Source organism: Panthera uncia (genome assembly GCF_023721935.1).
Source record: "Panthera uncia isolate 11264 chromosome B2 unlocalized genomic scaffold, Puncia_PCG_1.0 HiC_scaffold_24, whole genome shotgun sequence".
NCBI lineage: Eukaryota > Metazoa > Chordata > Mammalia > Carnivora > Felidae > Panthera > Panthera uncia.
The window spans coordinates 38,420,224-38,432,494 of NW_026057580.1; the positions used below are offsets into that span (position 1 = coordinate 38,420,224).

Consider the following 12,271-nt stretch of genomic DNA (forward strand, 5'->3'; position numbering starts at 1 on the left):
TAATTATTTACATTAAAAAAATTTTAACTCCAAACAGTTGCTAGTGAATTTTCAGAATTAAGATTGTTCAACAAAGCTAAGGGATATAAAACCAATTATTTTTCTACATAGAAAATGTAATAAGAATGTCATTTACATGATCACAATATAAAGTAGCTGGGGATAAGTCCAACATATGTAAGCCCTTTAATGAAATAAGCCTGCAACTTTATTGTAAGATAATAAAAGGAGAGATATTCCATGCTCTTAGATAAGAAGACTTAACATTACAAAGGTATCAGCTCTCCCATATTAATATACAGATTCAACACAATTTCTTCTCTTTTTTTAATGTTTATTTATTATTGAGAGACAGAGAGACACAGAGTGTGAGCAGGGAAGGGGTAGAGAGAGGGGGAAACACAGAATCTGAAGCAGGCTCCAGGCTCGGAGATGTCAGCACGGAGCCCAATGCGGGGCTCGAACTCCCAAACTGTGAGATCATGACCTGCCCCGAAGTCGGACGCTTAACCGACTGGGCCACCCAGGTGCCCTTAGATTCAACACAATTTCAATCTCCTTAATAAAGTGTTTTATAGAACTTGGTGAGCTAATTTTAAAATCTATTATGTAAGAGTGGAGGGTCAAGAATAGCTTAGACACTCCTGTAAAAAAGAGAACAAAGCCAGGGACACATGGTTATAGGATATCAAGATCATTATAAGTTTGTAATAATTAAAGCAATGTATTATTGGTTAAGGAATAAAAAAAAAATGGACAAAATCATGTTCATGAGAGAAGGGATATCACAGAGCAGAGAGGAAAGCAGAAATTATCCAGTAAATGGTGCTAAAACAATTGATTATCCATATGGAAAAAAAAAAGAAATTCTCTTTTCACTACATCTCTCTCTTTCTCTGTCTCTCTCACACACACACAAAATCAATTTCAGTGGCTTAAATATGAACAGAAAAACTATACGATTTGTGTAAGACAATATAAAAGAATATTTTCATGACTTCAAGCTAGGGAAGGTTTTTTTTTAAGCAGGACAGAAAATCCTCACAAACTATGAAGTTAAAGGATGATAAATTCCACTCCATAAAAATGAAGAATGTCTGCTCATCAGAGGTTACCGTTAAGAAAGTAAGAAGATAAGCTACAAACTGGGAGAAGATATTTGAAAGGTATGCAACTGCAGGACTAATATTCATAACTTTCAAAGAACTGTTCTAAGTCGGTAAGAAAAGATATACATCCTAATGAAAAAATGGGCACAATTTTTGTGTAAGCATTTTGTAGAAAAGGAACAATATAGGAAAAGATACTGAAACTCATTAATAATGAGGGAAATACAAAATAAAACCTCAATGAAATACTATTTCACTACCACCCTCTCCTCACCAAAGATTGGCAAAATAATAATAATAAAAAAAACTAAACTAAACTAAACTAACTAAATAAATAAATCAGGCAATACCAATATGAAGTGTGTTGAGTATCTGGAACAAAAGGAGTTCTCACTCAAAATGGCACAGTTAGGAAAACAGTGTGGTGTCACCTGGCAAAATTGAAAACACACCTGCCTCATGACAACAATCTCCTACTTAGAAGGGAGACAGAGAGACAATGAGAGTCCCAGACTCTGGAAACCTCCTGCCTGCTGTGAGCCTCAGAGGACACATACAAAAGTGCAACAGCCAAGTCCATCAACAGAACAATGACTACAGGTGGTATCCTGCACCATCTCAGGCCCTCTTAGCCTCACCACTCTCTCAGGCCAGCTCTTCACAAACTCTGATCCACCACAGGAGACACAGCCCGCAGCTCTTTGCCTCATAGATGTTTCATGGTGTCTGTTTTCTCCTGCCCCAGGATTTTCTGCTGCTGCTGCGGCATGAGAAACATCAGGACCCGCCCACTGTCCATAGATGCGCACACGTCTAGTATGCAGGAAAATGCTAATAATGGCCTTTGAGGCAAATTTTAAGATCTTTTCTATTTACCAGCAAGGCTCCCACCCTGAAAATGCACTCCTTAATGAAGAATAACAGGTAAACTTTTGTCTCAGGGTCTGCTAAACGCAACAATGTGGGTGAATCTTAAAAACACAATGTTGAGGAGTGCCTGGGTGGTTCAGCTGGTTAAGCGACCAACTTTGGCTCAGGCCATGATCTCATGGTTCTTGAGTTCGAGCCTCACGTGGGGCTCTCTGCTGTTAGTGCACAGCCCACTTCAGATCCTCTGTCCTCCTCTCTCTCTGTCCCTCCCCCGCTCATGCATGTATGTGCTCTTTCTCTTAAAATAAACATTAATTCCCCCCGCCCCCCACCAAACCATAATGTTGAGACAAAGAAGTCAGTCCTAGGAGAACACCCACAGCATGATATTTTTTAAAATATAAGAATCACAGAGAAAACCAAGAAATATATTATTTAGAGAATACATTTATAACTGGAAACACTAATGACAGGCAATGACATGATTAGCACAAAATTCATGACTGTGTCTACTTTTGGCACAGAGCAAAGGGGCAGAGACCCTGCAAGAGCAGAGAACTTCTAAGATACCATCAATGGCTTATTATTTAATCTGGAAGATGACCATTTTATACTATTCTCCAAATGTCACAGATACGTTCTGTACATTCTTAACATATATTTATGAGGTAAGGAGATCTGCAGAAAGCAATGAGTGTCACCCATGGCAGGAGGACTCAAGCAGTCTCTACAAGTGTGGCTGGAGAGGAAGGTGGAGGCCAGATCACCAGGACTCTCAAGTGAAATTACCAGACTTCATTCTGAAGGCATTGAGGGGAATTTGGAAGTTCTATTCTTTACTCTTTCTTTTCCCTCCAGCAGTGAATGTGGTAAACAATGAATAACAAAGCTAGTTAAAGCTCAAGAAATACGAGCCATGTCTGGGATAAGTATTGACAGGATATGCCACTGACTGACTAGGTATCATGGGCATAGGAAATGGAGAAGTCAAAGGTCAGAACGAGAGGAGGCTATTATCCATAGTCCCACAGCAATGAGGATGAAAAGGCGAAGCTGGATTAGAGAAGTGCTGTGTGCTGAAATCGATAATGCTGTGGCGTGCTGGATGAAGCAGGTTCACATCGGCTCCCAGCTCCTGAGAGCCGAATGTGCACACTCACGTTAGGTGTTGTCATGTCGGTAGATTGAAACTGGCCATGGCAAAAGTGTTTATTTACACTATGGATACTGACAAACACTATGATTACAACTTTTTATCTCTTGAAGAGATTGTTGCTGAACATTTATCAGCAGAGCATTTGATAGGATTTGATGACAACCTGGATATGAAGAGGATGTTGTCTTACATGATACCCAAAATTCCTGACTTTAGAGATAGAAGATGACAAAATGACATGGACACAATGCAGGAAGCAGAGGTTTATGCTAGAAAAGGGGATTCTGATGATACGACTGAGAACAAGATGGACATGGTTCCTGCCCTCATGAAGCATTTAATTGAGTTTTAAGAGTGTGCATTAGGATACTCTGTGCAGCTTTTAAAAAATACATATTCCTGGGGGCGCCTGGGTGGCTCAGTCAGTTAAGCATCTGACTCTTGATGTTGGCTCAGGTCATGATCTCACAGTTTGTGAGTTCAAGCCTGGCAGTGGGCTCTGTGCTGACAGCCATGGAGCCTGCTTGGGATTCTCTCTGCCTCTCTCTCTGCCCCTCCCCTTCTTGTTCTCTCTGTCTCAAAATAAATAAATAAACTTAAAAATATATATATTCCTGGGGCAACTGTGTGGCTCAGTTGGTTAAGTGTCTGACTCTTGATGTTGGCTCAGGTCATATCTCACGGTTTGTGGGATCGAGCCCTGTGTCAGGCTCTGTGTTGTCAGCATGAGTCCACTTGAGATTCTCTCTCTGCCCCTCCCCCCTCCAAATAAATAAACTTAAAAAATATACATATCTTATAGCCCTAATTTCTGTAGAAAGGTTAAAAAATTTGAAACAACACTACAGAGGAAATGAGGATACAAACCACCCTGTCAACTCTATTAAATGATGAGACCACTCCCTCCAAACCACAAATATATTTATGATAAAATATTTACTAAAGAGAGGAAGATTAAAACAGATCCTCTGGTGGCCCAATAAATAATGACCCACATATCATATCTTTCCAGAAGGGCACTAAATCATGCTTCTCAAACCTGGTTGCACAATAAAATTGCCTGGATGGCCTTAACAACCATTCTAGCTTGGGTCTCACCCAGACAAACTAAATCAGAATCTTCAGAGCTGGAGCCCCAGCACTAGTGTTTTTACCAATGTTGAGAAATGTTGCATTAAGTTTTTTAGACTGGGAAAATGGAATCAGTGGAAAAGGAGACAGGCAGAGGAAGGTCGTAGGGGAATGGGCTGTAAGTGGAGTTAAAGTCATAGGTAGACAGAAGTAACATTAGCAAAAATATGAAATCTTATCTCTCTGAAACAAGAGAAAAGGGGACGAGTTTGGATAAAGATTGAAAGAAAGTTTGAAATAGAAAAAAGAGGTATCAAATGAAATCAGATGACTTTAATCTTCTCAGTACGAAGAAAGAAGTGGCAACAGTGATGGAAATCATCAGACTCATCTTAGGATCTAGCATTTATCGAGCAATTTTATAGGAGATAACTCACTAGGAACTTCATAAACATTACTTCACTTATCTTCATCATACCATATGAGGAAGACACTGATATTATTATTCCCATTTTATAGATGAGAAACCGTAAATGGGAGGTATCTGTAAGATTGAGCAATTTGCCAAGGTCGCATACGCAGTAAGTGACAGTAAGTGTGACAGTAAGTGTGACAGTAAGTGTTCTGTGGTGAATGCGGCCCTGTGAGAGCCTTAAAGCCTTTCTTTTCACTGTGCCGTTATGTGAGTGAGGAAGAATCAGGTTGCTGGCTCAAGGAGAGAGAGGTTGTGGAAACTGGATGAGGGGATTAAGTCAGGGAATGAGAGATGAGTAGGACTGTGAAAGAGCACGGAGGGCCCAATTGTGGTTATGGTGCATGGATTTGTTTCACGTACGCACTTTGTTTGTTTTGGATTCTTATTTGGCAGCTCAGAAATGAGAGTGGGAAAAGTGAAAGTTAAATTTACCCAGAGTGGGATTAGCCAAGAAAATGGGGCAGGAGGTCAAGGAGTAAGGTTTATATTGTACCAACAAGAAGAGTGTTGGGAGAGGCCGGGAAGTGCACTCCAGCATGGAGCATTAATGTGTGGACACTGAGGCCTAGATGGGCTGCACAACTGGAGGAACTGGGAGAGGCTGCAAGACTGGCGAGTTTTGATGAGAGTAAAACTCATTTTTTCAGAGAAGGAAGGAAGAGAAATCATTAGAAAGGCATATTTCAGAATTATAGATCTCTAGTCTGAAAATATTAAAAACCTGGAGGTTAATTTTCAGGGTTTTGATTGGGAAGTATCTTTGGTTTCAGAAGAGACTTTCCGAACGTGTCAAATCATATCCGTTAGGCCAAGTTCTGCTTTGAAATACATAACATAATCATAAATAAGCCACTTACTGATAAACTTAGACTTTAATGGTGGGCATTTAAAACGATACCATGAATAAATGACTGCATTTCTTTAAGGAGTTCAAAATGTCACACTTTTTTCCTAATGAGTAATACAGCTCCAAAAATTATGCCTCTAATTTTAGGGTAGAGCTGATGATATAGCCAGCTATCCTGAGATCAGTCATGCAAATAGTTATGCAATAGAAATGGCCCAGAACCAGAAATCATCTGGTGTTGTTAACAGAGGAAAGCTGGCTGTTGACTTAACAGTAACTTAAGTGTATTAATTTCACTCATTGTATTATATTGGACTGATTAATAGACTAAGCACATGTACGACAGGACTAAATATAGCTCAAATCCCAGTTTTGGTTCTAATCTTCCCACCTCAAATGATTTTAGGAGTGTTACTTAGTATTCTCTGCCTTGGGTTCCTGGACAGAAATAAGCAGATTGTCTACCAGCCACTGAAATTTTAAGAAGATTAATTAAAATTTGCCTGAGCTTCTTAAAAAAATCAAATATTTAAGCTAAAGGATTATTAATATGATTGCTACCTACAAAGTGTTTTGATCAGGCCTACAATGGGTTGTAATAGTGCCCTTGGGTTTCTTATTTGGGCTTAATTAAATGTAACTTTTATTTCTTCATAAATGAAGCGGGAACCTTAAGACAGACAAATTAGCCCTACATATGCTATTTCTATATGAAGTTAAAGTATTTCTGAAATGGAAACTTTTCATTAGTTTCAAGGTCCTGAATTTTCTCCATAAAATTTCTTTCAGTGTAGTTTCCTTTAATCCTTCTCCTGGGGGAGCAATTATGAAAATAGATGCCGGTTGCAGTGAGTGAGGGGACTAGAGATGGCTGAATGAAGAAAACCAAATTGGAATGAATTAAGATGACTTTCCAAAGGCACACAGAAAGATACTGTTTCCTCAAGAATGACTAAAGGTAAATGGAAGAATACTTATCTACTGACTATAACCATATGCTTGGAAGCATTTATCACTCTTCTGTAGTTCCTTCACACTCTTCCCACATTCACTGTGGCCAGAAGAGAGGTACAGCAGTGAGAGTACATCCCCAATAAATAATTAATAGTGATGCATGCTGAGGTTCACACTTGACAGTGGCATTTCCATAGATGAATTCTCATTACCATGGCTATGCCAGTCAACCTTATCAACTCATTGTAGGATTAAGCTTTGGCGTGCAGGTTGCCTTGGTCCAGAGCACCTTCCTTCCTTATTAAAATGGCTGCATCTGACTTGGCGCTCTTGATTTGTGAGGTTGAAATCCCAGTGACACCATCTCTTTCTCTCAGACAGTGAGCTCAGACCCAGTGGTTGCTTAAAACTGTCTGCTTTGGAAGGCTAAAACTCACATTGTGGTCAAATACTTGCCTTCCTTTCAACAAGCTGCTTTGCTGTATTCTGAGGATCGGTATAACCAGTTCCTTCCCCACAATTGTGGAAGTGTCCTTTATACCCTGAAGTAGGAAGAGGCAGTATAGATGGAGACCTCCATCATCCTGGAGTCTGGTTACTTCACAATATAGCAATGATGTTGGAACTTTTACTGTGGTCATTACCACATACATACTGAATTATAATATAAGCCCAGAGACTCATAAGAAAGAAAAAACTTTGTTGCTTTAGATGGATTATTTTATTTTTATTTGAGAGACAGGGAGAGAGATAGAGAGCATGAGTGGGGGAGAGGGGCAGAGGGAGAGACAGAGAGAATCTTAAGCAGGTCCCACGCTCAGTGCAGAGGCTGATGTGGGGCTTGATTCCATGACCCTGGGATCATAACGAGCTGAAATCAAGAGTTGGATGCTCAACTGACTGAGCCACCCAGGCACCTAGATGGATTATTTTAAAACAGCATAAAGTCTGCTGTGAATATGATTGTGTTGACAAAGGTATACAGGATCCGAATTTTCAGAGATGATTAGCATGCAAATACAGTCAATATGGCTGCACACTTATGGTTGATAGAAGTGGCCAAGAAAGCAGCAGGTCATGTCAGCGCTGCTTAATTAGTTCACATATATGATAGTCCTTTAGTGTGGTCGTTGATATAAGCACAGAGGGGCCACAAGGCAGAAATTGCTTTTGATTTTTAAAGCGAGTATTTAATCTAAAAAATGGCTTCAGGTGTGCTGCCAGAGTCTGCTCAGTTGAACACAAAGCGTCTTCAATTTACAGAGCCTTGATTATAAGGCCACCTTTTCAGATACAATTGAGCAAAAAGTCTGCCTTGAACCTTTTGAATTACACTGTCCTGAGACTGTAGCAGAGATGAACGAAGTAGAGGAGCTGCAAAGTTAATGTGACTGTCAGTGGGCAGCTCTCTCAGGTATAGAAATGAATCCACATTTTCTGTTAATGGAGCCACAGTGAGGGAAAACACCTTCCTGGGTAATTTTATGAAATGAGAACATATCCCAGTAGTAAAGGCTTAGCAAGAAGTAGAGTGTCTTCAATTGCAAATTTTCTGACATTCATAGCTACAAAAATAATTACTCTACCTTGGTGACTAACTTACTTAGTTAAGGTTTCATTTAGTGTATCCAAATGTAATGCAAAAGGTACATACTCTGATACACATTATTTCCATTTTAGGACTTGCTAAGGGTGGATTTTTTTCTCTTTCTCCCACACATTGGAATGCCACAAGCAATTAGATGAAATTATTTATGTGCAATGAAAAGGTAAAACTGTAAAGCAGTGCTGTGCACATCAGATGCAACTGGGATGCCTATTAGGAATATGAGAGGCACCTTGGTATCTTGACAAAATAATTGTTCCTTGAAATTATTGAACTGTTCGGTTGAGTAAACAATTTTACATAGTAAAGGTTTTGAAATCAAAGTCATTTCACTTTTGTGTTATCAGTGGGAAAACTACATTCAGAATTGCAAAGCTTAAAGTAAAAATTTTACAGTATTGGCATGTCTTTGGGTCTCTTAATATTTTATGTCAAGCACAGTATTGGGTAGCTGGTAACCACTCTGTGGAACTCAATTGGGAAAAATCACCCAACGGCATAGGAAAACTTTCGAGAAGCAATTTGGTATGAATCAAATACTATAAAACTGTTTATGCTTAGACCCAATTTTTTACTTTAGTCAATTTATGCTAAGAATCTTAAATACTAAGAGAGACTTATATAAAGATGTTCATTGCAATGTTATTCATAATAACAATATAATTAGAAACAATTATTTCTCTTTTGTTGGCTAGTATGTAAAGCAAATCATGACATATCAACTGAAAGGAATATTATGTAGCCAAAAAAAGACACATGTCAAAACTAGATAGCAATGTAGAACATTCATATAATGGAACAGAAGTGCAGAAAGCCTGGTATAAAATTGTGCTACTGTAAAACTGCAATCATGTAAAAATTAAATAAGTGTACATAGAAAAAAGACCGAGGGAACGTATATCAGTACCAGCATAGGTTGTGTTTGGATGGAAGTTCTATGTGCAATTTTTCATGTCTTTTTTGGTTTTTTAAATAATCTATAATTTTTTAAAAAGAAACTCTCGAATTTGAACACTCAGTGGATATGTTTAACAGCTAGTTGTATTAAATTGAACTTTTCTTCTCACTCCCCATACTGTTTTCTATGTAAATACATTCATGGTATTTCTATGTAAATACACTCATGGTTAATTAGTTACCAACGGGAATCCAGTCAGGCTGAAGCACATAAACTCTAATTAATGTAGACCTCAGTAATTGGAGATTAACAGAAGTTCACAGATCTGAGATTCTTACAGAATAAAAAGTCCCAAACAAGTAAAATATAAGGATTTTTTATTATGCCATTAATTGTACTTTGTTTCATAGAAACTGGCATATAACAAATTATAGGTTTTGGTGAGCTTATTTAATTTAACTTTATGCAAATGATTATGCTATTTGTAATTGTAATGGTTGATATATAATATATGAAAATAGCAAAAATAGTTAAATTAGTTAACACAATTAATTAAACAACAATGACAAACCCAAAGATGATTTGCCTGGTCAAGTGTGTGAAATAGACAGTAAGCTTGTTTCAGCAAATTAAACTCAAAATACACTAGAATCCCATCAATTGTTTCTAATGAAAATGTTTTTATAAATGTAAACATTGATATATAACTGACAATTGAAAGGAAAGGTAAGTAAACTTTTGTTTCATCCACTATCATTTACAGGTTGAAAAACAAAAGGTATTTTTATATACTCTTTTATAGAATTTTTTTTCTCCTTCCAAATGCAACCACTAAAAAGTAACATATAAAATAACTGACAATTAGTTATTTTGTGACTTACAAATGCAACAACTCTTTGTTTTACTTTCTCTGGACATTTTCAAACCAATAATTTGATTAAAATGTTAATTGTCTGAAGCTATGTCATCCTTACGGAAGAACCAAACATTACTGATTTCAAATGTCTTAAAAAGACTATGTTACAATGACTAAGTTTATTCTTAAAAAAAAAAAAAGTGAAGCTTTCTTCAACAGGATTTTTGAAAATACATTATTTTTCTTAAATATGCCTGCTTAGTGGCTTGCTTTAATTTTAAATTCATTTGAAGATTTGCCATAAGATCATGCACTGCCTCGTTCTTTCATGCATGCAACTTCAAAACAGAGAGGGAAGCAAACCATAAGAGACTCTTAAATACAGAGAACAAACTGAGGGCTGCTGGAGGGGCGTTGGGTGGAGGGATGGGCCAAGTGGGTGATGGGCATTAAGGAGGACTCTTGTTGGGATGAGCACTGGGTGTCATATGTAAGAGATGAATCACTGGGTTCTACTCCTCAAGCCAAGACTACAATGTATGTTAACTAACTTGAATTTAAATAATAAATAAATAAATAAATAAATAAATAAAATAAAATAAAATTTATCAGTGATCTTAAAAAAGCTAAAAAAAAAAAGAACATGCACTGCCTCATTCTTTTATGCAAACAACTTCAAAAACAACCATGTTTCTGAGTTTGTCATTATCATGAACTCTGAAGACAAAGCCCCCTTGCTATTTTTTAAGGAAAAGCAACTCAAGATTTAATTATGAGAAGGTAAGAAATAGATTTTTTGTCTGATTATAAATAGCTTAAAACATTAGCTTCAGTAAATATTGCATCAACCTTTATATTTTATTTGTCAATTTTAAGAGATAAATGGAATGGTTTCATGGATCTACTAATGTTACTGATATTGACATAAATTTGTATTCGATGTTATATAAAGCAAAAAGGATGCATTCATCTCTCTTATTTTATTAACATTAATTGCACTTAAAATTATGAAGTAAATTTTCAACAACGTGAAAACCATTTCTGACAATCATTCAATCAATTAATCAATATTTATTTAGGGCTTACCATATACTAACCCTCTGAGACATAATGGTGAGCTTGTTGATTTTGAATGTTCACTTCTGCAAATAGATTTTATAGATAAGCAATTTTAAAAATAAACAAATATTCAAATAACTTACCTTTGGTTCCTTGAACCTGGAGAAAAATCCAAAAAACAAAAATAGCCCTTCTAGTTTCCAAATACATTCTGGCTCTTGTGCATTGGCAATTCTGGTAACAATCACAGAACAGTCCCAAATCTCATTAAAAAAATAAAATGACAGAAATATGAAAAGTAATTAAATACTGATGCCAGCTGAGAGAGGATAACCTTCTTGGTTTACCTTTATGAGGGTGCTAATTTATGAAGAACATGAAGCAATGTCTGTTTCTGGAATAATCTACTTATCTTCCCCTCAGGTGTAATCTCTGCTTAAGGGCCAGCTGGAGGAACCTTTATCTCATTAACCTTCTGGAGGAGCATCTGTCAGCCTAGCTCCAGGATCCTGAACGCCATCATAAACAAGGGTCCACAGGCAGAAGAAAGGCTTTTTTCTTAGTTATTCACCTGTTAGAGTGACACAGGGAGCCAGGGGAAGTCCCGCCAAATGCAGAAGAAGGCTGACAGTTAGGGTCAAATGTTTTCCAAAATGACATGCTCAAGGAACATCCATTGAAAGAGCTTAATTGTTATCCTTCGAAATATGTGCTTATTCAATATGTGTTAGTCTCTGGAGGCAGCAAAGCTGTCTTCATTCTCATAGAAGAAATGCATGGCTTTGTAAGTTGCTTTCTTTCTGGCATTACATACAGATGACTTTTTGGGTTTAAGTCTGGTTTTAACTTTTTAAAATTTGTTTTTCATATACAGAATTTAAAGAGTCCAATAGTTCTACAAGGTTTGTGAAGAGTAATGTATCTATTCCTCCATTCAAAGGAAACCACTTTTAAGTTTTTAAGCTAATTCTAGTATTCTTATTTGTACCTCTACATAGTATGCTTCTATGACTATTTTTTTGTTTTTTACTTTTATGCATTAGTAAGTAGATATGGAGATATCTACATACACACTCTCCCCTCTCCATATACATGTAGTCATCCTGTCCTTCTATCCACCTCGGTATTATTGTATTTTCAGTTTACCGAGTGTTCAATTTTATGTTTCTGTGACTGTATACATGCTATATATAGCTGAGCTGTGGAGTACACTGTGGTTATTAACATGTATTGAGAGCTAAGTTGTGACAGACACTCCTCCTAGACATTTCCATAGATTATCCATATATTCCTTAATATGACTTTATGAGGTAGATACTATTATGATCTGTTTTATATTTGAGGAAGCTAAGGTATATATATGGCAGAGC

At 37.1% G+C, this 12,271-nt stretch overlaps 1 protein-coding gene across 2 annotated transcripts in view; it reads right to left on the reverse strand.

The window, feature by feature from the left end:
- Positions 1 to 11,111, reverse strand: part of IMPG1 (interphotoreceptor matrix proteoglycan 1) — a 129,907-nt gene extending 118,796 nt beyond the window's left edge. For both annotated transcript variants that reach the window (XM_049652897.1, XM_049652896.1), the window contains exon 1: positions 11,045 to 11,111. In XM_049652897.1, coding sequence (XP_049508854.1) covers positions 11,045 to 11,111 — 67 coding nt within the window. The remainder of the gene's footprint in view (positions 1 to 11,044) is intronic.
- Positions 11,112 to 12,271: the final 1,160 nt, after the last annotated feature.